The following is a 26,975-nucleotide window of genomic DNA, read 5'->3' as shown; positions in this document are numbered from 1 at the left end:
AGGTGGTCCAGGGAAGGGAATTTTTAAGTGACCAAGTATGTTTGGTATGGATAGTCTAGACCTGATATCATACACCAATAAGCATAAAGGACAAGGGATCATCCACAACCCAATGGATCCAATGGATGATAGTGACTTGATCTGATACCCAAGATTAATATTTGGTGCACAACATGTGTGATTTTTACTATACCTAACTAAACATGATAGAGCCAACGGTTGATATTGATTTGATCTAATGGTTTAGATTTCCATTGGACTTTATTCATTCATGATAGGGAATGGTTTTAATATTTCAAACACGCGAGGTTGAGGAGGCTAAAGGTTAAGAGAGCATAGGTTTAAATCACAGTGGAATAGATAAGCCCTCTCCACACTTAACTATTGGTCTTGACTCAAGGCCATGTGGGTAGAACACTATCTGCCAAGGAATTTTGGTACTCTTTATTAGTTAGCACATCGTTCCTGATCATGGTCTCATGCGGTCGCATGATGAAGAGAACTGGAGATAAGGGAGTGGTACTGTTTGTAAACTTGTTGTTATGACTTGTAAATTTGGCATTCTATTGCCAAAAATAAAGCAGACTGATATACTGGAAATCATAATAGTGCACATAAACACAATGAAGTATCAATATAGTTGAGTTAAATTGAAATTAATTCTTGATATTGAAACAAAGGTGAAAAACTAGTTCAAGTTGGAGAAAAGAGAATCTAAACAACATAATAAACACCAATTAATTTAAAGAATTAAACTAATGTAAAACTATTTGTTAAAGCCAAAATTCACAAGGTAGCTAAATACAGAAATTGCTCTAAAATCTATATAAACAATAGCAACATTAGAATGAATGTATTTGGTTTGAGGTATCTAAGATGGTTCTATCTTAAAATAGAGTAGTGAATTTGTGTTTGAAGTGGCTAAGGAGGCCAAGAGACTAAAAAGGCTAAAGGTATGAGAAGGAAAAACATGTTAAGAAGGCCAAGAGCTATGAAAGATAAATGTTGAAAGGGTTGGGAATGTGAAATATTGAGTTGATGGAGCAGATTTGAAAAGTGGTGATTAGATATGAGTGTGAGGAGAGCTTCATAGTAGAGGTAGAGTTAGATGATGTTGACTTGTATTATGAAATATCAAGCTGAGTGAGAGTTGTAGCAAAGAGAAACAAGTGTAATATGAATAAAGCACATGTATATCTGATTTTGATGTTGGATGAAAACAGGATCTGCATGGTTCAATAGGTTTGTTTCCACACATCATGGAGTTGGTGCTTCCTTTAGGTGGGCGTTTGAGAAATATATTGGGTTCTATAGATAGATATTTCAAATTAAAATCTTATATTGATGCTAATTGGGTTGGTAGCATTGATGACAAGAAAAGTACCTCTGGTGAGACATTTTTTCTTGGGGGATTGTCTTGTACCTTGGGTAAGAAAAAAATAAGACTCAATCTATCTATCTACAACATAAATTGAAAACATAGATGCAGCCTCTTGATGCACTCAAATTCTTCAGATGAAGAAGACCCTAAAAGAAATCAAGGTTGACATAAATGACCCAATCCTAATATTGTGTGACAATGATATTCCATCAACATCTCCAAGAACCTTGTTATGCATTCAAAGAAAAAACACAATTCGATCAAATATCATTTCTTGAGAGAACAGGTTGCTACTAATATTTTTTCCTTGATTATGTGGCCATTGATGATCATGTTGAAAATATATTTACAAAGTCCCTACCATGGGAACCATTGAATATATCAGGAAAAAACTCAGAGCAATGTCCCTGACAAACAATTGGCTCATCTCAGGTAATTCTCTACTACTACTTATGTTGGTGATTAATATAACAAATAGGCTACATGAGAAGGGCATCAAATTTTGGCATTCTTTGAGGGGGAGTTGGCACTACCATTTATCATTGATGTCAAAGGGGGAGAAATGGCCCAAACATTATGATTTGACAACATAAAAATGTAAGTATAACAGTTCAGGTGGGTGTTTTCAATAATAGAAGAGTCTAACAGATATGAGGTGAAGGTCTTCTATTTGTTAGGGCCGTCAAGGTTACAACAATGTTTTCCAATGTTCCCATCAATGCTAAAGGGGGATATTGTTGGGGAAAATCTTGTCGTTGATCTTAAAGGTGGTGGTTCCATGGAGCTTTCCAAGAAGTGTCAAGTTTGGGGGTAGTTTTCTTGTAGCTATAGTTTTTAATAGAGAACCAACATAATAGCAGACTAAGTGAGGAAGCTAAAAAATATTTTAATTATGATGGTTGGATGGCCCAGGATTTGCAGGAATTTATGTATTAATGGATCTACTAATTTTCTTTTACAATGTGCTCATATGGATATATCTTGGATATCCTTTTCTAATGGTATAAGGAATCTTGAAAAAATCCTAAGGGATCAAAAGTTATGGCTAGTCAAAGTCCCATAGGTTAAACAGTCGATAACTCAGGGTTCCACGCATAAGCCATTGTTGGGTGTGGAGCTTGATTATCTTCCTAATTCTTAGGTCTTATTTCATTCGGGTGTATACCCTAGGACAACTGTACACCCATCCATTCATGGGGGACCATCCCCCCTGGATGGGGAGTCCAGGGGCTAGCAGGGGTTCAGGAGAAGCACCCCTGAAGCTAAAAATAGATGAAAATTTTCCTTGTAAAATATTTTAATTTCATAGTCAATATGAGTTGTTCATTAGGTAGATAATATGAGATTAGAAGTTATGTTAATTTAGCCATGTATTGTTATTCTAAGTGAGAGAGAGAGAGAGGAGGTTGTATGAGAGTGAAGAGGGAGTTACAATGGATATGCTATAGGTTGCATATCTTAATTCTGTTTGATAATATAAAAGGAAGGATTGGTTGTTTCTTTGTGGATGTAGCCCAAATTGGGTGAACCACATATATTTGTGTCTCTCCTATTTAATGTGTTTATGTGTTTGTGTTTCTGCAATATTTTGTGTATTTCATTGCTCTGTTAATTAATTTCTAATAACCGTGGTGGTTAGATGGTGTTCACACAGGTTGACATGGCACCCAAGGCATGGGACATGTGGCATGCAAATTTGGACTTTTATTGCTGCCTAAGTGGCTTACTTTTGGGTGACACATTGATAGATGATTCCAACATGATGGTGTGGAAAATACTTTAAGGTTCAAACCAAGGGCGTGTTTTGGTGAGGTTTCCCATGTTATGAATTTTGACAATGAATCTTTGTTTGGGACCAAATTAGAAAAATGGCCTAAAGTTGAGTGTCCTAAGCTACTCGATCCTTTAGGCTAGTTGAGAGAAAGTGTTGGTGCACAGAAAGGAAGTGGGTCGACCACCGAACTCTCAACCAGTGTGGGACCTATCATAAGAAGGCACAAGTTTATGATATGTTGGCTAGTTGGCGAAGGGGCAGTCAGACAACCTGTAAACTAAAAGACCTCATGACCCTCGAGATGTGGACTTATGCACTCTTTAGTTAGGACTTTGGTCCTATCCCCATGGGCATATGATTCCAAGCAATTAGGGACATAGAATGCCATATTTGATGGCATTCTCTAAATTTGGTGGCTAGGTAATTTTCGATTTATAGCTACAGGAACTACTAAAAAGCTTGTGATATACCATAAATGTTAAATCAATCATATTGTTTCATAATTTGATTCCGTAATAGAAAAAAATACATGGAATTGAATTGCATTGATTGAATGTAGAATATCACAGTTAATGCGGTTGGTGTAGCACATTGGGTTTCTTTTGATCTAGGGAAAATGATAATAGAGGACAAGCTTCATAAATTCAGAATGAGAATACAATCTCTGTTGAAAACTATGATAAGGTATTGTGTTAAATCAATTGGCAAGGAAAATCATATTGAGAATTCAAGGATCACTAGTATCATGCAAGAAACCATACTGTGTGGTTATGATTATTGGTTTTGTTCTCCACTCTATACTTCACTTTAAGCTATAAATCATTTATACATGAAAAAGTTAGAGGATACTCTTGTATAGGGGAGTTTTGATGGTATAAATTGTGATGGGGTTGTGTGTGAGTGAGTTACATATGAACTAAAATAGAGTGGAACAACAAAGTGAGCTACATAGAAGAATATGTATGGTTGTAAGCCATTGTTGAGCGTGAGTAGTGTGGAGCAAAGGGAGCAGGTGAACTAAAACAATTGAGACAAATAAATTTGAGTGTGTTTACGAAGAAGAGAAGAGAGAGTTGTAGGTAGGGTCATTGTTTCCTTTTGTATTACAGACGTAGGTCATTATTCTCAGTTTGAAAATTCGATGAAAAGTAGAGCACGTGGCTAAAGCAGGTAGGGGCCTGTAATTATAAGATGTTGGCACCTCTAGGAAAGTTGGGGCTTGCTAATTTTTAGTGGATTGGGGCCTCCATTCAGTAGGTTCTCACAAAATAGTGATTTCATTTGAGTAGGTGCTTTCAATTCACATCATAACACAAAAACAAGCTTTGGTAAATTTTCTCCTGGAAGGGTTTCCATGTTATATCATTTTTGTTCAATTGTTATGTGATTTTTGGTCTCTCATGTGTTGATTGAATTTTTTCAATCAAAATTTTAAGTGATTAATATAAAACAAAGAAAATTTGTAATTACTAATTCGACCACCCCTCCCCCCTATTTAGTAATTCTTGATTCCCAACATTTAAAGTGTCAAGTTATATCTAAAGCATTAAAATATGCTCCCATCACAACCATGCTCTCTACCAAAATTATAATCTTTTATTTAAACAAACCATATCATAGTCGTAATTCCGCCCCCTGCCTAATTATTCTCTAAGAAGGATTAGGAGGTAAATTCAAGAATGAACTTAAGAGATTGGTGATGATGTTTTTTTATTATGTTGTAGGAATATAAGTTGTAGAAAGTACCTTTTTGTTGGGATGGTAATTGATATTCTTGATCATTGAATTGATAACCATGTACATATGCTAGATATATGTATTGGTCATGAAATGAATGCTTTCATAGTAACGAAGTGTGAACTATATGACCTAGTGTTGACTAAATAAGTGGAATGTTGTGGAATCCAAAATAAATGATATAGAAGACTAAGGGAGTAAGAAAATTTGTATTCCATGATATATTTGACTACAACGTATATTTATGAGCATGTGCCATGATATAATTCTATTTAATTTTAGTGGTCTATGTAACAGGTAATCTAAGTGATGAGATTATGAACCATCTAGGATGAAGAGAATATACTCCTAAATTACAAATTATTCTATCTAAACATGTAAAGAATATGGAAGTACACCTATAAACCTATAGACTTGTCATGGGTAACATGTCATATGAATTTGATTCAATTATATTACACTTTAATGTATTTGATATGTGTCACTACATATTTGTGAAGGGCACCAGGAAAATAATCTCCAAATTTCCAACAAATTGATGTGATCTGTAACCATTGAAAACTTAATAGAAGCACGTAGTTTCAATTGATGTTTAAAGTATCTCATTATAGAATGTTTGGGACTAGGGGGCACAATAAGGTATGATGAATTTAACCAGTTTTTTTATCTACAATTGTTGGGATAAATAATTATTATCCTCCCCACCTAGGGTCAATTCCAGCAAGTGACATGATGAGCTTTGTTTTAATGGAATTTGAGCCTTGTTCTTGAGTCTAAACAATCCCTCACATACCAAAACAAGTATATTCCTCGTATAGAATATTTAGATATTTCTAATGGAAAAATAATATGTGATGACCTTAACCCCTTATAACCAATCCTTCTGAATATTGAATTAAGCCAAGGGAAAATTGACAAAGACGTCATAGTTGATTTAATTCAGAAATTATTTACCCAATTTCAAGGGACTTTTGAAAATATTATTAGTGATTCAAATGGTGAATTCTTAGCGATTAAAAGGAGGGGAAGCGAAGTGAATAATTAATGAATAATAGGGATTTAATATTAAAAAGGAAAGGAAAATAAGGCCATTTTGCATGAAGGGGTGAGGTTGTTAGCCTCACTAAGTGATCCGAATTGGATCCTAAAACTCTCTAAGTTTTCATGTCTGTTTCAATTATGCTAAAAGATTCAAGTCCTAGAAAAGATTGAAGCTATCAGAAGGAATCCTCATAAGAACTGCAGTTGTGGCTAGAGCAGAGAAATGAGGACCCTCAGTAGAGCGTGGAGACTGTTGGCCCATGGTAAAGCGCAATGGCACAAAAATGGCAAAACCGGAGGCAAAATCAAGAAACGGAGGTGGATTCTGATATGCGATTATTGCAGGGCATCCCCCTCAGTGAAGGAAACCCCCAGAATGCTCGGACCTGAAAACGCTATAAAACTATGAAAAGTAACTGTTTCGGTTCCATAGCATAGATTCCCCAAAATCGGCAGGATATCGGAAGGCTTCGAGGTGGTAAGCAGTTTTGACTGAGTCCCGCCCGATGCCACACATCGAGCAACACACGTTTGGTAGAAGAGAGAGAAAACCACCTGCATCAGACGGGTAAACTTTGAGCGACTTGTTTGCTCGATATGAAGGACGACTATAGGATCGGGGTGGGGGGGGGGGGGTCCAGATCGGCGGCGGAGATACATCCCGATGACTGACCGGATTTGACAAGTCAAAAAGCAAGATGATAGGGATTTGATGTCCTACGTGGATGATGAATTGGGAAATGATTCGTGTTCGCAGGCGATCTTGAAGCTAACATATTTAATGACCATTCGAGTATGATTCAGGGGATCTGACACCCAGTTCGTTAGCAAACCAGTGGCCACCTTCGTGCGAGGCATTACCCAGCGATGATGACACAGCGCAGAGGAATTCAAATAGATAGAGGAAAGGAAACTAGAAGGCTGGGAAGCAGAAATGAGCAGTGAAATAGCAGACTGGCTTTAAAGCCATGAACTGATAGAAGCAGAGAAGGGAGCAACACACAGAGATGTAGAAAGCCAATAGTAGAGAACAGAGAGTAGAAGCCGAGCTGACCTGAAGGCAACATTGAGCCAGATAGAGCCAGAGAGAGTCAAAGAGTCTGTGTACTCCATTGAAGGCTTGAGAGGTTCAAGCAAGCTCCTCGGCATAGGCCTGTCATACTACTGTGACCCTCAGAGGTCGAGTTTCAGTAAGGAGAGTTTGTGCACTCCATTCCTACTAACTTCATTCTGTTAGTGAGACTCGAATCGAGCTCACTATTGTAAAAGTTCTACTTGAAAACATAATAGAGAGGCCACCACTGAAAGGCTGGACCAGGAAACGTAGCTCGGGAGCATTAGGTGAACTCCTTATTAAACTTGTTTTGTTTACATGTTTGACTGTTATGTTTTCTTTGATTGCCTCAGTGTCTATGTATTATAGCAATCTTATTGATCTGTTGGGTAAGTAACACAGGCACCTCCATGCACATGAGTCTGTAATACCTTTCATTATTTATCCTGGATAAATTCCAGATCAAGTGGTATCAGAGCATAGAGTTATTAAGGTTACACAAGCTTGTGCTGGATTTTGTTGTTGAATGCTAACTAGATCAAAGCTTAAAATTAGGAGAAGGAGAATTGGCTGAAACTAACCTGGAAATTGGAAGATTCTATTCTAAGAGGAAAATGTCAAAAGAAAATCCCTTGGAATCATACCCCCAGTTAATGGATAGTTTTATGACCCTAAAATCCATGGTGGAAAAAATGTATAGGGACTATAAGAAACATAGAGATGAAGATGCATCAAGCTCCAAAAAAGACAAAGGAGTAGAAGAACCTCTCCTCCATGACCACTCCAAAGGCAAAGGGAGAGAAGAAAAATTCCTCATGCCTCCTAATAGCCCTGAACATAAAATGAAGACATCTTTGATGAAATTAGATGTTAAATTTGAATTACCAATATGTGATGGAGAGTTGAATGTAGAGAAGCTGGATAATTGGATCAGACAGATTGATGTTTATTACAGAGTGCAGAGCATCGACTCAGACAAGAGTAAGATTCAGCTGGCCAACCTACACCTCGGAGGCACTGCCTTGGTATGGTGGGAAGGCAGGACACAAGCTGACATGAAGAAACATGGTAAGATTCTTTCTGTCTGGAGTGAATTTGTTTCTACAATTAAAAAGCAATTATATCCACTAGCCTACATGTAGAAAGACATGATGAGCTGGCAAACTCTTCAACAACTAAAAGGGAAAATTGTACAAGGTTACACTCAAGAATTTAGGAAAAGAGCTTTGATTCTAGGAATTTCTTTAGACTCACTTGAGACTCTGTTGAAGTACATAGGTGGTCTACACAGCTACATGAGGCACACTATCCTCATGTTTAATCCCACTAGCATAGATGAGGTATCCGTTTAGGCTACGCATCTAGAAGCTAGAGGTAAGAATGGGAACCCAGAAGTTGGGGGATCATCCCAACCCACTGCAAGCAAAAATAAGGAGACAGGAAAACAAAACTGGAAAGAGAGGAAGACAAAAATTGTACAGAAGAGAAAGTCCTCATGCACTCACTATAAGAAGGATGGGCATGACGACAAACACTGTTGGATTCTGCATCTGGAGTTGAAACCTAAGAAGTTTGAGGGCAAGAAGAAGAAGACTGTTGCAGCTATTCAAAAAGATTTGGGGTCAGACTCAGGAGATGAAGCAACAATCGTAGCCACAGGTATAAAAGGTAAAAATTCTAAAGCATCTACTAGTAATTCTGCACAATCTACTGATAATGAAGAAAATGAGAGAAAAAGATGTGAGCTTTTTCATATTTGAGTTATTTCCAATCATCAAAAGATTGATACTTTGTCTGATAGTGGCTCGCAAGTAAATTTAATTTCTGAAGCAATTGTAAATAAGTTGGGATTACTAACCACACCTCACAAGAAACCATATCCATTAGGTTGGCTATGTGATAAAGCAAAGCTATAAGTGACTAGACAATGTAAACTTAAGTTTTCTTTTGGGTCATAATTTGTAGATGAGGTTGATTTAGATACAGTTCCTTTGGATATATGTGGAATTGTTTTAGGAAGTCCTTACTTGTATGAGAGAAAAGCTATTTTCTATAGAGCTAAGAACAAGTATCTACTCGTTAAAGATGGAATCGAATATATTGAAAGAGCTCATAAGCTCAAGAATAATTATACTCTCATAAACTCAGGGAAAATGAAACGAATTATAAATTCATGCAAACAATTTTTACTGATGGTTGTAAAGGAAAGGAAACTTAATAAAACCAATGTATTTGAGGGCTGTCATGCTAAACAGCAAGATGATCTAGAAAAAGTTGTTTCAGAATATGATGTATTGTTTCAAGAACCTAAAGGTCTGCCACCCAAATAGGAAATAGTGCATGATATTAATTTGCAGCAAGATGCTCCATTGCCTAACATCGGAATGTACAGGTTTTCCACTTTAGAGAATGCAGAAATCAAGAGGCAGGTACAGGAGTTGCTCGAGAAGGGGTTCCTCAGACCTAGTACATCACCATGTGGGTCTCCAATCGTTTTGGTGAAAAATAAATATGCCTCATGGAGAATGTGCATTGATTACCGAGCACTGAATAAGATAACGATAAAAAATCGTTATCCCCTTCCTCGCATAGATGATCTATTAGATCAATTAAATGAAGCTGTTTATTTTCCCAATTTAGACTTATCATAGTGGCTATCATCAAGTCAGAGTTGCAGAGCAAGATGCATGGAAGAATACTTTCAAAACAAAGCAGGGATTGTATGAGTGGCTGGTTATTCCTTTTGGCTTAACTAATGCTCCTGCTACTTTCATGAGAGTAATGAATGATGTACTCAGACATTTTCTTGATGATTTTTTTATTGTATATCTGGCTGACATTCTTATATTTAGCAAAACGTGGGAAGAACATTTAAAGCATGTTAAGCAGACATTAGATGTTTTGAAAAGAGAAAAACTTTATGTTAAACTCTCAAAATGTGAATTTGGAAAAACATCTTTGAATTATTTGGGACATATAGTAGGGGGTGGTGAATTGAAGATAGATCCCTCTTAGCTTGCAATCATTGTAAATTGTCCTAAACCCAAATCTACTATAGAGCTTAGAAGATTCTTAGGAGCAGCACAACATTGGAGAAAGTTTACTTCTTTTCCTTAATTGTAGCTCCCTTACATGCTTTAACAGGATTGAACAAGGTGTTTCACTGGGGAGGCAAAGAGCAAAAAGCCTTCAACACATTCAAAGAAAAGATTGGTACAGCACCAGTACTAGCATTGCCTGATCTTCAAAGACCATTTGAGATTGAAACAGATGCCAGTGACTATGCCATGGGAGCAGTGTTGATGCAGCACGGCAAACCCATATGTTATCATTCTAAGACATTTAATTTTGCAGTAGTTAACTATCCTACATATGATAAAGAATTGTATGCATTAGTACAGAGTGTGAAAAAGTGGAAACATTACTTAATGGGAAAAGAGACAGTTATACATACTGATCATCAACCACTTCAATATCTACACTCCCAAACTATGTTGCAACAATCAAGATACTATAGATGGATGGGTTTTCTACAACAGTTTCATTTAGTCATCAGATATAAAAAAGGCATACACAATAAAGTTGCAGATATGTTATCTAGACCAATTATAAATGCATCTACTATACTTAAGCATAATTCAGTATTGCATCAGAGCTAAATTGAAGAATATGCTCAAGATATAGATTTTAAATATGTATATGCAACTTTAACTCAAGGAAAACAAGTAGAAGAATTGGATTATCGTATTAAGGACCAACTCTTGTATGATTGTGGGAAGCTATGCATTCCACAAACTAAAACGGTAAAGATAATTCGAGAAGCACACACTTCTCTAATATCAGGTCACTTTGGTGTAAGTAAAATGGTTGCACAACTGCAAAGATTTTGTTATTGGCCGAAAATGAATGAGACAGTTTCTAGATATGTAAGAGGGTGTACCATGTGTGCTAAAAGCAAGCCCAGCAATAGAAAACTAGGCTTGTACACTCCACTACCAGTTCCTTCTCATCCTTGGGAAAGTGTTTCCATGGACTTTGTTGGAGGACTGCCTAAATCTAGGAAAGGTCATGACTATTTATATGTTGTTGTGGATAGGTTCAGCAAAATGTGTATTTTAATACCTTGTAACAAACAGATTATAGCTGAACAAACTACAAAGTTGTTCTTTCAACATGTATGGGTTCATTTTGGATTACCCACTTCCATAATATCTGATCGAGATACCTGATTTGTTGGGAAATTTTGGTCAAACTTGTGGGAATTGATGGACACCAGGTTGAAGAAAAGCATAACTTTCATCCGCAAATAGATGGCCAAATAGAAGTGGTCAACAAGACTGTGATCTAGTTACTCAGAGGCTATTGCAGCAAGCATCCCAAACTTTGGGATGAACATTTATGCTATGTGCAGCATGCTTACAACTGAGCTAAACATTCTTCTACACAAAGATCTCCTTTCGATACCTGTTTTGGTTTCACACCAAGGTCTCCCTTGGATTTTGTCTTTGGTAAAGACATAGCAGTTGATGAACACAGTGATGTGGACAAGGCAACCAAGTTCATTGAACAAATCCAAGAGATTCACCATGCAGTACAGGAACAACTGGAAAAGAGCTAAGCCAAGTACAAGGCAAGGCATGAAAAGCATCAGATGGAACATAGTTTCCAAGTTGGTGACCAAGTATAGCTGTATATTAGCAAAGATAGGATGCAAGGTGAAGGTAAGAAGCTAAAGCCAATAAGGTATGGACCTTTCAAGATACTTGAGAAAATTGGTGAGAATGCTTTTCACCTTGATCTACCAACTTACATGCACATCTACTCAGTTGTTAATGTAGACAGCTTGAGACTATTTGAACCTTCATTAATTGAAGATCCCGAAGAGCAGAATCAATTGCCTTCTATTAATGATCTGTTACCTCAATATCTTAGTGAGTTGCAGGAAGATGTAGTTCTAGACAGGAAGGTAAGAACTACACGCATAGGTGGCGTTGAGTACCTCAGGATCGGACACGAAGGTTCAAAGCCAAGCAGTGTAAAATGGATAGAAATTGAGCAAGTGAGAAAGCAATACCCTCACTTGATTGATGTTTGAAAGAAAACCAACTTTTTGTGGTCCAAAAGCTTTTTCAGTTGGAAGGCCGTGATCCTAATTGGATCCTAAAACTCTCTAAGTTTTTATGACTATTTCAGTTATGCTAAAAGATTCAAGTCCTAGAAAAGATTGAAGCTATCAGAAGGAATCCTCATAACAATTGTAGTTGTGGCTAGAGTGGAGCAACGAGGACCCTCGGTAGAGTGCGCAGACCGTTGCCCCATGGTAAAGCGCAATGACACAAAATTGGAAAAACCAGAACCCAGATCAAGAAACGGAGGTGGATTCTGATACGCGATTAGCGCTAAGTGCTAATCACGTATCGCAGGGCATCCCCCTCAGTGTTGGAAAGCCCCAGAACACTCGGACCCAAAAATGCTATAAAACTCGAAAAAGTAATTGTTTCGGTTCCGTAGCACGGATTCCCCAAAACCGGCAGGATATTAGAAGGCTTCGAGGTGGTAAGCAGTTTTGACTGAGTCCCGCCCGATGCCACACATCTAGCAACACACGTTCGACGGAAGAGAGAGAAAACCACCTGCATCGGATGGGTAAACGTAGTGCGACTTGTCCGCCTGATATGAAGGACGACCGTAGGATCTGGGGGGTCCAGATTGACGGCAGAAATACGTCCCTATGAATGACTGGATTTGACAGGTCAAAAAGCAAGATGACGGGAATTTAACATCTGACGTGGATGATGAATTGGCAAGATTCGTGTTCGCGGGCAATCTTGAACCTAACAGATTTAACAGCCATTCGAGTATGATTCAGGGGATCTGACACCCAGTTCGTTAGCAAACAGGTGGCCACCTCCCTGCGAGGAATTACCTAGTGATGATGACGCAGAGCAGAGGAATTCGAATGGACAGAGGAAAGGAAACCAGAATGTCGGGAAGCAGAAACGAGCAGTCAAAGAGCAGACTAGCTTTAAATCCATGAACTGATAGAAGCAGAGAAGGGGGCAACACATAGAGACACAGAAAGCCAATAGTAGAGAACAGAGAATAGAAGCTGAGCTCACTTGAAGGCAGCATTGAGCCAGATAGAGCTAGAGAGAGTCAGAGAGTCTGTGTACTCCATTGAAGGCTTGAGAGGTTCAAGCAAGCTCCTCAGCATAGGCCTGTCATACTACTGTGACCCTCAGAGGTCGAGTTTCAGTAAGGAGAGTTTGTGCACTCCATTCCTACTAACTTCATTCTGTTAGTGAGACTCGAATCGAGCTCACTGTTGTAAAAACTCTGCTTGAAAACATAATAGAGAGGCCACCACTGAAAGGTTGGACCAGGAGACGTAGCCCAGGAGCATTGGGTGAACTCCTTATTAAACTTGTTTTGTTTACATGTTTGACTATTATGTTTTCTCTGATTGCCTCAGTGTCTATGTATTCTAGCAATCTTATCGATCCGTTGCATAAGTAACATAAGCACCTCCATGCACATGAGTTTGTAATACCTTTCATTATTTATCCTATATAAATTCCAAATCACCAAGATTATAAATGGAGGTGAAACTCATGGTTTAGGGTGTGGGTGTGGGAAATCAAGACAGGGGGTCATAGGTTTTAGGTTAAATTAGAAGAGTATGGATATGATGTAGAAACTGTGTCAACACATATCCTACCTAAATAATAATTGAACTTCAAAAAGAATCTCATAGTATGGATTTGGATATTTATTAGTGGATGGTAAACTCCATGTAAGATACATTTTGCAACACAAAAAAACTAGTTATGAGCCACATATATAGGGGTCTTAGGAAAAGAAGTTTTTCCTAAGTATGCTTAGAAGGAAAGAAACAATCAAGTAGCCATGGCATAGGTCTAGTGAAAAGGTGCATTGTAGGAGAGAGGTAAAACACATGGGTAAGGAATAATCTTGATTAGTTTTATTTTGGATATTTTCTAATCTAGTCATAATCAGACATGTCTATGCGATTAAATTATGTATGATACCAAATTGGGTGTTAGCATGAGAATATTATTGCATTTTTTTCACAAGATAAATATAATATTGTAGGGGTACATTAGAGAAATTTTGAGGTATAACATGGGCCTCCTAAGGAATATTATAAAATAATACTAGAAAAAATAAAATAAGATTAGATTACATCATCAAATTTTAGAGGGAAAATAGAAAAAACTACTTTTTTAACTCGTATTTTCAACTTATCTCCCTACGATTTTACTCAAATTTTGAGTGGGAGAACACATTGGATGACAAATTTAATTCCTCATCCAAGGAGTACCCATGTTGCATAGTTTTGATAGACATTTCTACATGAAAAATGATAAATACATGAAAAACATGATTGCAATCATGTTTTTCATCTATTTCTCAATTTTCGGTCCATTGAAAGTATGCAACATGGGTACTCCTTGGATGAGGAATCAAATTCCACATCTAATTAGTGTTCTCACTGGAAATTTGAGTAAAACCGTAAGGAGATACGTTGAAAAATTAGTTTTTATTTGATATCATTTTTTTGGGATTCAACTGCGTTAAGTAAGTCATTCAAACGTATGACCATTTCCATGAGAGGTAGTCGTAAAGCGACTAATTTCTCATGATTTTTGAATAGTTCACTTAGCACTCATTGCATCGGGTGATGCTCACAGGGGTGAAGAAGTGGGATTGAAACTAGTGAAATGTGGAGAACGAATCACATAGCATCAATCATCACTTCCGGGGCTTGCACCCGGTAACCAGGACTTCCCAGGAGGTCACCCATCCCAGAACTCCTCTGGCTCAAGCGCGCTTAACTGTGGAGTTTTTCCCCACAATCAAGCCCACTTAGCTTGCTACCCCATTTGCAAAACCTTAGCAAGTATTGTGCCTCATGAACCATTCAAGTAGAGATCCCTTGACTCTTTTTGAATTTGGGATTTACGCAGTGCATTATATTAGATATCATTTTTTTGGGATTCAACTGCGTTAAGTAAGTCATTCAAACGTATGACCATTTCCATGAGAGGTAGTCGTAAAGCGACTAATTTCTCATGATTTTTGAATAGTTCACTTAGCACTCATTGCATCGGGTGATGCTCACAGGGGTGAAGAAGTGGGATTGAAACTAGTGAAATGTGGAGAACGAATCACATAGCATCAATCATCACTTCCGGGGCTTGCACTCGGTAACCAGGACTTCCCAGGAGGTCACCCATCCCAGAACTCCTCTGGCTCAAGCGCGCTTAACTGTGGAGTTTTTCCCCACAATCAAGCCCACTTAGCTTGCTACCCCATTTGCAAAACCTTAGCAAGTATTGTGCCTCATGAACCATTCAAGTAGAGATCCCTTGACTCTTTTTGAATTTGGGATTTACGCAGTGCATTATATTAGATATCATTTTTTTGGGATTCAACTGCGTTAAGTAAGTCATTCAAACGTATGACCATTTCCATGAGAGGTAGTCGTAAAGCGACTAATTTCTCATGATTTTTGAATAGTTCACTTAGCACTCATTGCATCGGGTGATGCTCACAGGGGTGAAGAAGTGGGATTGAAACTAGTGAAATGTGGAGAACGAATCACATAGCATCAATCATCACTTCCGGGGCTTGCACCCGGTAACCAGGACTTCCCAGGAGGTCACCCATCCCAGAACTCCTCTGGCTCAAGCGCGCTTAACTGTGGAGTTTTTCCCCACAATCAAGCCCACTTAGCTTGCTACCCCATTTGCAAAACCTTAGCAAGTATTGTGCCTCATGAACCATTCAAGTAGAGATCCCTTGACTCTTTTTGAATTTGGGATTTACGCAGTGCATTATATTAGATATCATTTTTTTGGGATTCAACTGCGTTAAGTAAGTCATTCAAACGTATGACCATTTCCATGAGAGGTAGTCGTAAAGCGACTAATTTCTCATGATTTTTGAATAGTTCACTTAGCACTCATTGCATCGGGTGATGCTCACAGGGGTGAAGAAGTGGGATTGAAACTAGTGAAATGTGGAGAACGAATCACATAGCATCAATCATCACTTCCGGGGCTTGCACCCGGTAACCAGGACTTCCCAGGAGGTCACCCATCCCAGAACTCCTCTGGCTCAAGCGCGCTTAACTGCGTAAATCCCAAATTCAAAAAGAGTCAAGGGATCTCTACTTGAATGGTTCATGAGGCACAATACTTGCTAAGGTTTTGCAAATGGGGTAGCAAGCTAAGTGGGCTTGATTGTGGGGAAAAACTCCACAGTTAAGCGCGCTTGAGCCAGAGGAGTTCTGGGATGGGTGACCTCCTGGGAAGTCCTGGTTACCGAGTGCAAGCCCCGGAAGTGATGATTGATGCTATGTGATTCGTTCTCCACATTTCACTAGTTTCAATCCCACTTCTTCACCCCTATGAGCATCACCCGATGCAATGAGTGCTAAGTGAACTATTCAAAAATCATGAGAAATTAGTCGCTTTACGACTACCTCTCATGGAAATGGTCATACGTTTGAATGACTTACTTAACGCAGTTGAATCCCAAAAAAATGATATCTAATATAATGCACTGCGTAAATCCCCCATACTTAGTTTTTATTTATTTATTTATTTTTAATCTTTTTACTTTTTTACTCCAAAAAGGTCGAATCATCCCCCATGGTTAGCATCATCATCATAAATCCTATTCGTTCTTATAAAGTTGATTTTTGGTTGCACATTTTTCTTTTGAGACCCATTTTAGACCTTAAAATTTCTCTCATGGCTACATTAAAGGAGTAATAATTTCCACATAATATGTTCGTTGAAATAATTTCTTAGAACATGCTTGATGAAATGTATGTTGTATTTCCTTCATCAATACTTTTACAAAGTTGTATATTTATCAAGAATACCATGAAATGAATTTAGATGATAGGATAAAAATCAAATAAATGTTTTGTAGTTCAAATATTAAATATGGAAGATTGAGGTTCAATAACTTAACAATGTTCTTGAAAGTTGAAATTGTATATCTCCTAATTCTTGACTACCTCTTATAAGAAATTTTCTTATATAAAGGACAATATTTACCTTACCATCAAATTTAAGTACCAAACTTTCCACCATGAAAATACCTATGGAAAACCTCAGAAGAAACATGTGGAAATAAGATCTAAATCAACAATAATTCAAGATGTAAGTTTGACTAGAATGAGGAAAAAAAAGGTGATTTTCATTTGTGCCGTCAAATATATATTGACCATTGTACCACTCACATATGAAAAGTCGAAATAAATCTAATATATGGTACAAGAGAGTTACAATAATTTCTATTCAAATATTTTGGTGTGCTGATTTTCTCTTCATATATATACAAGAGAGAGATCGATAAAATGTCAACCTTTTGTTCCCTCTAGATTTAATTATTATGCCTCACTCATCCAATCCTCATCATGTTTAAATTTTAATTTGTGGAACACTAGTAAGGGAGTTCCCTAGCCATGCCCCTCCATGAACTTGGCTTCATTATTTTTATCTTTTCCTTTTCCCATTTTGGATTCGAGCTTTGACATATAGCACCTAAGATATGTTGCGGGGTATTTGATTTTTGAAAATATAGTTTCTTTATTAGCCATTGATGTGTTTCTATGTAGTGGATTCAAAATGGTTCTATGTGATATAACAACGAAACGTTAGCAAGAAGAAAGGGAAGAAGATGTCATAGAAAATATATGTTAACTGTCACCAACCATTCCATGTATATGTATGTTGCATGGAATTTATTGAAAGGAGGAAAATAAAAATCCCTAGTTATTATTGTGACAATTGGAATTGAGTATCCAAACTAACCTAGCCTTTAGTTTGGATTACTAGATTCCAATTGTTTCGAGTGTTTATAAATAATATTTTTTTTGTTGGTTCAATAGAAACGTATATATATATGATATTATAAATGCATTTGTTTTCCAATATATTCAATGTTGTGGATATGTCTTCCTCACCACTAGAATTGTTCAACTATTGTGGTTATTACAATAGTAGATGGATTTCTCCTTCCAACCTAGCACAACACCATTCCTTCTCGTAACTTCCTCTTCACTCACAATTTCCAAACTCAAGACTAGCTAGACTCTATCATATTTGATAATAGAATCCAAAACAACCCCATCTCTCATGACTTTGTGCAACATATACAACTCTTCAACTCCCTTCCCGCACAAATCCAATCCCTCTCCATATCATATTAATCAAAGATGCGTAGTAACATTTTCCATTAGACCCTTTAAAGACACCTTCAATTGTGAAATTTTTCCTCATGATTATTCCAATATGATATTATGTCTCCCATACCAACAAAAACACAAAGTTCCCTATGACACATTGTAATACATATACTCTATTCAAATATGTTAAAGCACATGAATTAATCACTACTATGTTGGTAATATTGTTTTCATTGATGTCAATGATAAGGGGGGACTACTTATGTCCAAGATAAAAATTGAAAAATGAAAATTGTTGGAAATATTATCTTTTTTACCTTTGATGCTCTATTTGGATACCTTATTGATGAGAACCAATATTGTAGCAAGAATGTTGCAACTCCTGGGGCTATCAAATTTACTTTATCAACCCGGGGTTTGTACAAACTTGGAGGTGACAGTGTTGTATACACAAGTAAAAGTGATGGTTCTTCCTTTTATCACTGTTCAGCTGGCGAGAGACCAGTAGGGTTTTGAAGCTAGACTTATATGGATTCAGAAGAAGCTTGATTACTGATGAGGGAAAGAGAAATCTACTCTAAGAGAAATCTTGTCTACTGCAGTAAGGAAAAAGACTGAAATCCAATGCTAAAACACACCATTTCCCGCCTAATTGCTAAGAGGCTATGTTTAAGAAAGAAGGCTAGATTAACATGTATGAAATTCAACTATCTTAAGCGTGTAAATTCAAAGCATCAACATTCTACTACTGTCCATGTAAATAGCTTCAACAATTTTTTTCTTTTTATCTTTTTATGGAAAAACAAGTGAAAACTAATCTCTTTTGGTGATGTGGTAGGTGTCTTACAGATGCTGGTGGATGGTTGGAAGGTTTGGGATACCTTTAGGTGACCTTGTGTGGCTTCCTAGAGGTTTTCCCTCAATTTGGCCTCAAACAGGCCGCTACAAGATGTCCTAAAAACCTACAGGATTCCCTGTATTTCTACAGGATACAGTCGAGAGCAAAACCCTGGGCAATGAAGGTGATGGAAAACTTAGGGAAGGTGATTGGTGGATGGAATGGAGTTAGAAAATTCCTAGGATCACTCAGAACTCAAAACCAAGGTTGTGACATGGTTGATTTTCTCAACATGTTTGGAGAAGTTTCCTTGAAAAATGATGAAATTAGTGAGGATCTTAGTGAAAGTGAGGAATGATCATGGATGGATGAAGTTGGAAGGAGGTTGCTTGCTATGATATCTATCTATACTTCTAAAACTCCTGCACTGCATCAAATAATGATATTTGCCCAAAAATCATGTAACCAAGAAGAATTTCAAGAAGCTAGAAAAACAAAGTTTAATGAGCTAGCTTTCTGCTTCATGTATGAGGAAAATTTGCAAAATAAGATGAAATAATTGATGAGATCCAATGTAAGACTAAATATGGAAGAAATGATAGCTAAATCCTACACTTGCAAACTGATCAAATGCTGGCTTAAGCACAATAAACTCTAAATTCTATGAGAAAGTAGAATTCTGTCTTTTTGGGGCTGCATGGGGGTCCTTTCCTCAAATCATACAGATACAAGAAGAGGAGCCTTTGCTTCTAGGGTTGGGTCCAAACCTAAGAGCTTCAACCCTATGAGTTAACTTAGTACTGGATTAAGAAAAATTTCATTCTCATTATCAAAACAGAAGATTACAAAGAAATGTCTTCCACAAGTCTGGAGCTCACAAATAACTAGTGTTTTTACCACAAAAATTCGAATCCTAATGAGGCTCTAGGCCACTTTATTTATACAACTACTGTCCCTAATGACTTCCTTAAATCTAGGGAGGCTCGTCTCCCAAGCTCGACATAAACAAACTCTTTGACTGTCACTTGCTCGGTTGCCTTTTGATCTTCATGACTTGGTTGCTTGTACTCTGAGCTAGTGTGATTGATGGAGGAATATTCGAATGAGGGAGGAGTAAATGTGGAGGATTTACCTCCTACAATCTCTCTTCCTTGTCCGATTTGAGTTTCAGCCTTTAATCTTGCCAAAATTCCTTGATTTTCTCTCACAAACCTGCATTCAATGCACATTAGTCCACTAGGCATAATATCTCACTCTGACTCATCTCATTAAACAAAATATAATAAAAAAATGTAATAAATTATGAGAAGAGTTGACTTGACTAAGATAGGAGGTGAATCAAGGTCCATATAGTTACCCAATGATGAGGCTCATCATCACCCCCCTACTGAAAGTGTTGCTCATCCTCTGAGCAACTCAATCAATATCCATATCTTTCATAGCCCTGGTGGCCTCCCTGACATCCCATGCTTCTGTTATGGTCTCTTCTTCTTGTGCATAGAATCGTGCCTTCCTTTCTATCTCCTCCCAGTACTTTCTTTCTTTCTCTTCCTTCTTGTTAGGTTCCTATACCAATAGGAGTCATAATTTTGAATGACTAAGGTTAAGCCTTGTAATATTGTACATACCTTTGCTTTTTGCAAATGTTTTCCATATTAAAAAATTAAAAAATATAAAGAGGGTATGTCCTAAAAGAAAAATAAAAGGGCAAAAAGAATGATAAAAGGTCAAAAAATGAAAATATATGAACCCCAAAATACAAAAAGAGACCATGAAAGTGAGCAAGTCAAAATCCCACTACTATTTACTTTTATGCATGGTAATGATTGTGTGCAGCTTGTTATTCATGCCACAAATCCATGGTAATCAAACTGTTTAATCTTGATTATATCATGCTTTGAATTTTATGTCTATAGTTAGAGAATAAAATCTGACCAAACAGTTTAATCTTCGCAGATCATTAGATAGGTAGAGAAAATAGAAGGATCTCATAAGCTTAATTTCAGCCCTTGGATGATATAAGGTTAGAAAAATTTAGTTGTTTTATTAAAGAAAATATAGAATAAGGGTTTGCTAGCCTAAATGCACCCAAATAAATGAAGAAAAAATGTTAGGGTAAGAAATGGGTAAGTAGAAGAAAGGTTGCTGAACTACAAAGATGATTGGATCAAAACACATGCATCATGCTTAGATACATATTTCAACATGTATGATCAATTATGAAGGCAAAAGCAAAGGTTTACAAGTTCATGTGATTAATTCCCCCTCATTCATATTTCCTCTTTACTTACTAATTTCCTATCCACAATTATGTTCTAGTACTTTAAATCCTTCAAGTCAAAGAGGCTCGGAGCATTTCTCTGACTTTTGGAGGGACCGGACCCTCTGCTTAATGATTTATGGACACAAGTGCTAGAATCCCCTTCATAAAATTCATATCCCTTCATTTCCCCTCATTAGCTTAATAAAACCACTTTTCCTAAAGAAAAATTTCATTTGCCTAGGGAAAGTAAAAACCAACATGTAAATTTTATTTCATTCCAAAACCCACAAAAAGCACTTTATCCTCAATGCTAAATGTATCAAATGAAAGGCACATATTTTACATTTAGGCTTAAGAAATAGTCACTCTGCTCATTTCATATTAATTTCTAATTTTATTATATAATCCCCCCATAATTACCCTTTTCTCGTATATCAATTAAACCCCTAAATTAAATACCCCCAACCCTTAATTTTAATAAAAACTATATAAATTACCCATATCCCAGTAAACCTAAGTTAATCTGGTCATTAACCTCACCCGATTCCATAATCCCGTGATTAAGCCCCGCTTGATCGCTTAACCTAGGATTAATTCCTAAATTAATCCCAAACCACTGTGATTAAAACCCCTGGGCCCCCCCTCAACTCCCGTTCATTTCCTCCGTGCATCTTCTCCACCCGACTACCATCAAATCACAAGCACCCAAATCTAATAGACCACAGCCATATCGGCTGAGCCCGATAGCCAACCTTTACCCACCCGATAAGGCAGTTTTCCCTAACCCCCTGAATGCTATGTGTCGCGCTCTAAAGTATATCGGGTGACCCCTCCTAAGAACTTCCCACACCACAAAAGCGGTGCGATGGTCGTCCAATACCGCCTCCTCGCTCAACCTGCCAAACCACCTACTGTTCATTCATAAAATTGCTGCCAAAAAGTAACCGTTGTGCCATAAAAGGCAAAGAAGCCCCTTTTCTCATTTTTTTCACTCATTTCCTCTGTTAACCTCGGCAAGCCAATTCAACAGCTGCAAAATCTGATTTCACCATTTGAACCCTGAATTCACTCCTGAAGAAGCCGCAAAAATCCCAGTTGACTTGTCAGTCTGTACCAGTTCCAATCGAACCTCTGCAACCACCATGAACTCCAGATTTGCAGATAATTCACCCAATTCCAGGTATTTTACCAAGAATTACTACTCCCCGTTCAAATTTGGAAATGTTCAGCCTGTCAAGTATTTTCATTAAGTAAAATTAATTGAAAAATACTTTAAATTTAAAAACCTGTAGTTGAACCCTCTGAAAGTTTCCAATTTCCATTTAAAACCTTTGAATAAACCCCCAGTGCCTAATTCAAATCCATAAGAACTGAATAATGGCTGCCCCTGTCGCCATGAATGTCAGACCTATTACAACTCCACATTTGGACCTAGACCACCTTCCCTTGGCTGACAGGGATTTCCAAATTAAAGATACAAGTGCATCAGAGCTCCTGCTCAAAATTCATTGTTTGAGAAAAGACAGATACCTGAACCATTTAGATGACATTGGCCTTTGGGAATCTAGTTTACCCAGATATCAGTTCCCCCAAGTACATATCTTCCCAAAAATTGTCCATATGTGCCATGCATGCTACGTCCCTAGCCATAGAGCCATAATGTCTCATGACCAAAAGGTTTTGTTTACTATCATAACTGAATCCATCAATGAAATATTACATTTCCAACCAGGACCAAACCTAAACCCACTCTCAATTAGATATTTGATAAACCATTACACCAAGTTAAGTCCATCAAGATTGACCCAGTTGTTTCAAACCTTCATTGTAGAATAATAACACATTCCTAAAGATCCCCCTCCATATATGTCAGCTATTTTCTCTACAAGGGGCAAGCATATTGTGACCATGATATCATGTATATTGGGCTACACTACAAGTGAATACATTAATGAGCTTATACTTGCCTTCATATCCATTTACACCCCATGATAGCCTCCTGCAACCATGTATGATTATGCCTAGTTCGTAGCTGATAGAATGCATGAGTAGTTTACTAGAATAAGAAATGAGAGAGTATTCAAATACTCATCTGTATTATACCACCTATTTTTGTATTATCAATCAAACAGCTTTCCTTTCACTCTCCAGAAGCTTGATACCAGAGGCCAATGCAAGTCTATCATTTTCTGGACCCCACTATTCCATAAGTTTGAGTCACCATATACCTATTCAGATTTCATAGATTATTTTGTTCATTCAGTCATGACTATGCTAAAAGGGAGCCCTCCACCCAGGATAAGTCCAGAGATCAAAAGGGTCCTTTAGTTGTCTAAACAAAGAAAAGTGGGATATTGGTACCTTTACCAAAACCACATAGAGATAAGGATTTATGGTTGCCAGCTTGCACCATATAAACTACCCAAATACCTCCCCATGATGTTATTTGCTCTAGAGTACTATAGACAAATAATGAACTATGATGAGATAAATTTTTTCTCGGCCAAGAAAATATCACAATTCAAAGTAAAAAACCAGTTAGGCCCCTTCATCTGCAATTCTAGAGAGACAGGGAAGGAGGCAGACCAAATTTTGCAGCAAATGAAGTTCCAAAAGAGTTTCATGTGGAGGTATGATCCTCAAGAATTTATGACCAAATTGAGAAAGAAGGCCAAGTTCGCACCTTATATTCACCACCCCATACGAGAGATAGAAAGATATGCAAATCAATCTGAGTGGGTGGAAAACACTCTTGTAGACAGAGACAGTACAAAGGTAGATGTAGAGAATGCCTTATGTGACTTAGAAAGATAGTTTGATGAGAGCTTGTTTTTGCAGGTACCTGAACAACAAGAGCCAGCCATGAGCACCCCTCCTATCATGCAGACTCCTTAGAATGAGGAAAAGAACCCCAAAAAGGACCAGGGAGGAACCCTCAAGTTCAAGAATAGGCACATCAAATATACAGTATGAGACCAGTCAGAGCAAAAGGCCTAGGCTAAATCCTTTTACAGAGAAGGAAGACACAAAAGGCTTAATAGAAATAATTGATACTGGGCTAGACAGAAGTAAAGGCACAACTCTATCTAAGGAAACACAGGGGCCATATACATCACAGACCCAGATTTTGGAAAGATAGCTAAGTGTAGAAGCATCCTCATTCAGTAGGCCTGCTGATAAGGATAAGGATATAAAAGACAGATATAAAGAGATCAAAATGAGAAATGAGAAACTAAAGGCCCAAACTTATGCTCAATATTTGAAACTCACACCTACCAATCAAGTAAGGTTGATGTCTTCTTTCGACATCAAAGAGGGAAAATTACAGATGTCCTTCATAAAACCAACTGCACGATAGCCAAGGACATCAACATATTTCAAGAGAGTTGATTTTGAAGTGATGGCAAGGGATATTCATCCCATAGACCAAATTGAACTACACAAACAAGCTGGAGAGATGATATACTCCACCCTCACAGGTAAATCCATAGCTACTCATCAGTTGCAAAATTCATTGAGTAATATCTCATCTCAATATAAATTAGAGAAGGACTCCTCACATGCCAAGGATACTAGAATCAAGTCTTTGGAAGACTTAGTGATTGAATTGGGACATTATCCCAAAGATATTAAAGCCACTGAACAACTGATAAAGAAGAAGAACGAAGACATTGCAGCACTAAAAAAACAATTGAAGATACCTCCATTGCAACATCTGCAAACACAGGAGGTATTAGAGAGCCAAACTAGACATGAAGAGTTGATGGACTTGGTCCTAAAACTTAATGATTAGTTGAAGGAGATAGAGAAATAATAAGAAACTTTAATTCAATTGAAGTAAAGTGATATTATCACTACATCTCCAAATGTCATCCCAACGGTCTCAATAGCAGTCCCTTCAACATTGGCAGCCTCATTGGCTCCCATGCCTACAGCACAACTAGTTTCAACAGAGTCTACATCAGCAGCAGGTGCATCAGGAGAAAAAGCAGCAGAGTTGGTTTGAGCCATGGAGGAAATGTCTATGCAGGCTAAAGAAATGAAAAAACTAAAAGAACAGGTGACAAGCTTGGAAACAGATTGCAAGCTTGCCAAGATCATGCACAAGGAAGAAGTGCAGAAAGATGCCAGAATGAATGAAAGATTAAAGGCCATGGTGAAAGATCTAACACAACCCCTTGGGCAAGCCAAGGAACTATTATGGGCCAATATCATTGACTCAGTCAATGATATTTGGCCATCCATTCAAGTGGTTTTTGAACAGATAGGCTTGATAAAGGTAGCTACAGAAGATATCCAAAAAGTCAAGGAAGAATTAGGAGACATGCCTGAAGATGCAAGCAGACTTATCCACTTCCTCAATAGTAAAAAAAATTATGAAATTCAATAATTGGATATAGAGGATAGGATAGAAACAATTTTGGAGGTAAGAAAGGTCCTTTCCAAGAGAAACTTAATGATAAACTTGAATGACAAATGTCAAAATATGCAAGTAATAGTTGATAGATTTATGACCAAGTTTCAAATTTTGAGAGAGAAAGGGTTACCCAGTCCCTTGGTCATAAATGACAAGCTCATGACACAACAGGATTATAACAACAAAATTAGAGAGCTAGCTAAAGAACAGGCCAGTACATCATCGATAAAAGCATTGCCAACAGGCAAAGTTCTTTACCAGACATTTGAAAACCTGTTTTTCCTCCAGCATGAGGTGAAACACCTATTCATCACTAGGCCTAATTTTGCTAAGTATACCGAGGCAGATGAGATATATAGAAGGATGTTGAAAATCAAGTTACCTAACACTGAGTCATGGGAAAAATTGACTGATTTACTATAGTAAAATGTAGTAAAAGGTTAATGTACAGTTAGCAGGGTAAAAGGTAAAGGCAGGTCAGCATGGTCAAAGAGTATCAGTGCCAAAGAGTATAAGATGAAAGCCAAAAGTAACTAAAGCCTCCAGTGTGAAAGTTCAAACAAAAAAGAGCATAAAGGGCTACAAACCAAACCATAAAGGCTAGCAACACCAAAATAAATGGGACAACATGAAAGCAGTTCAATAGTTGTCTCTATCTTCTTGCAAGAAGATATTTGTATTTCCTAGATTAAATCTCAAGTTAGTTTGAGATATTTTGTAATAAACTTTTGTATAAATACTTCACAGTTCTATGTATGTAGGGTGGATTCTTAGACATTTCTATAGACTTCTTGATCAAAAGATAGTAAATCTATTGTATCACTGATTGGACCAGCAAGCTAGATTGATGAATAAAGACAAGATATTTCATAGGATTCTTGTGTAGAGCGAAGTGCAGACAAGTATTTTCTCATGTTGTTGTTATCTTTATTAAAGTTTTTCCACAATCTTTAATGTACATCTGAATCTAAATGCTATAACATGGAATGATACCTCAGAATTTGCTTATTTCACTATGTTTTAACTATTATGTGTTTAAATGTTTTCTACTGATTATCTATGTTAAGGAATTCTTAATTTCTCCTTAGCTTAGGTTGTATCTCTGTAATCTATAGCAAAGGATTCTTAATTGCCCTTTGTTTCCTATTACCCCCTGTTCCTCGTTCTAATCCCGATCTAAGAATTCTTAATTGCTCTCTCACCCTGGTTAAGACCATTTCACCCATCTGGTTGAAAGACCTACACT

The 26,975-nt window shown here is 37.3% G+C and overlaps 1 protein-coding gene across 1 annotated transcript in view; it reads right to left on the bottom strand.

Moving 5' to 3' along the window:
* Positions 1 to 25,323, bottom strand: part of LOC149154203 (LOB domain-containing protein 1-like) — a 104,582-nt gene extending 79,259 nt beyond the window's left edge. The window contains exon 1 of the mRNA XM_089444075.1: positions 25,171 to 25,323. Coding sequence (XP_089300201.1) covers positions 25,171 to 25,323 — 153 coding nt within the window. The remainder of the gene's footprint in view (positions 1 to 25,170) is intronic.
* Between the last annotated feature and the right edge of the window lie 1,652 nt (positions 25,324 to 26,975).

The sequence above is a fragment of the Pinus tabuliformis genome, chromosome 9, assembly GCF_031772625.1.
Source record: "Pinus tabuliformis cultivar Carrire ecotype Pingquan chromosome 9, CPIR1, whole genome shotgun sequence".
In the NCBI taxonomy this organism is placed as follows: Eukaryota; Viridiplantae; Streptophyta; class Pinopsida; order Pinales; family Pinaceae; genus Pinus; species Pinus tabuliformis.
The sequence above is the reverse complement of the archived record's forward strand: the minus strand, read 5'-3'. Positions and strand labels throughout refer to the sequence as shown.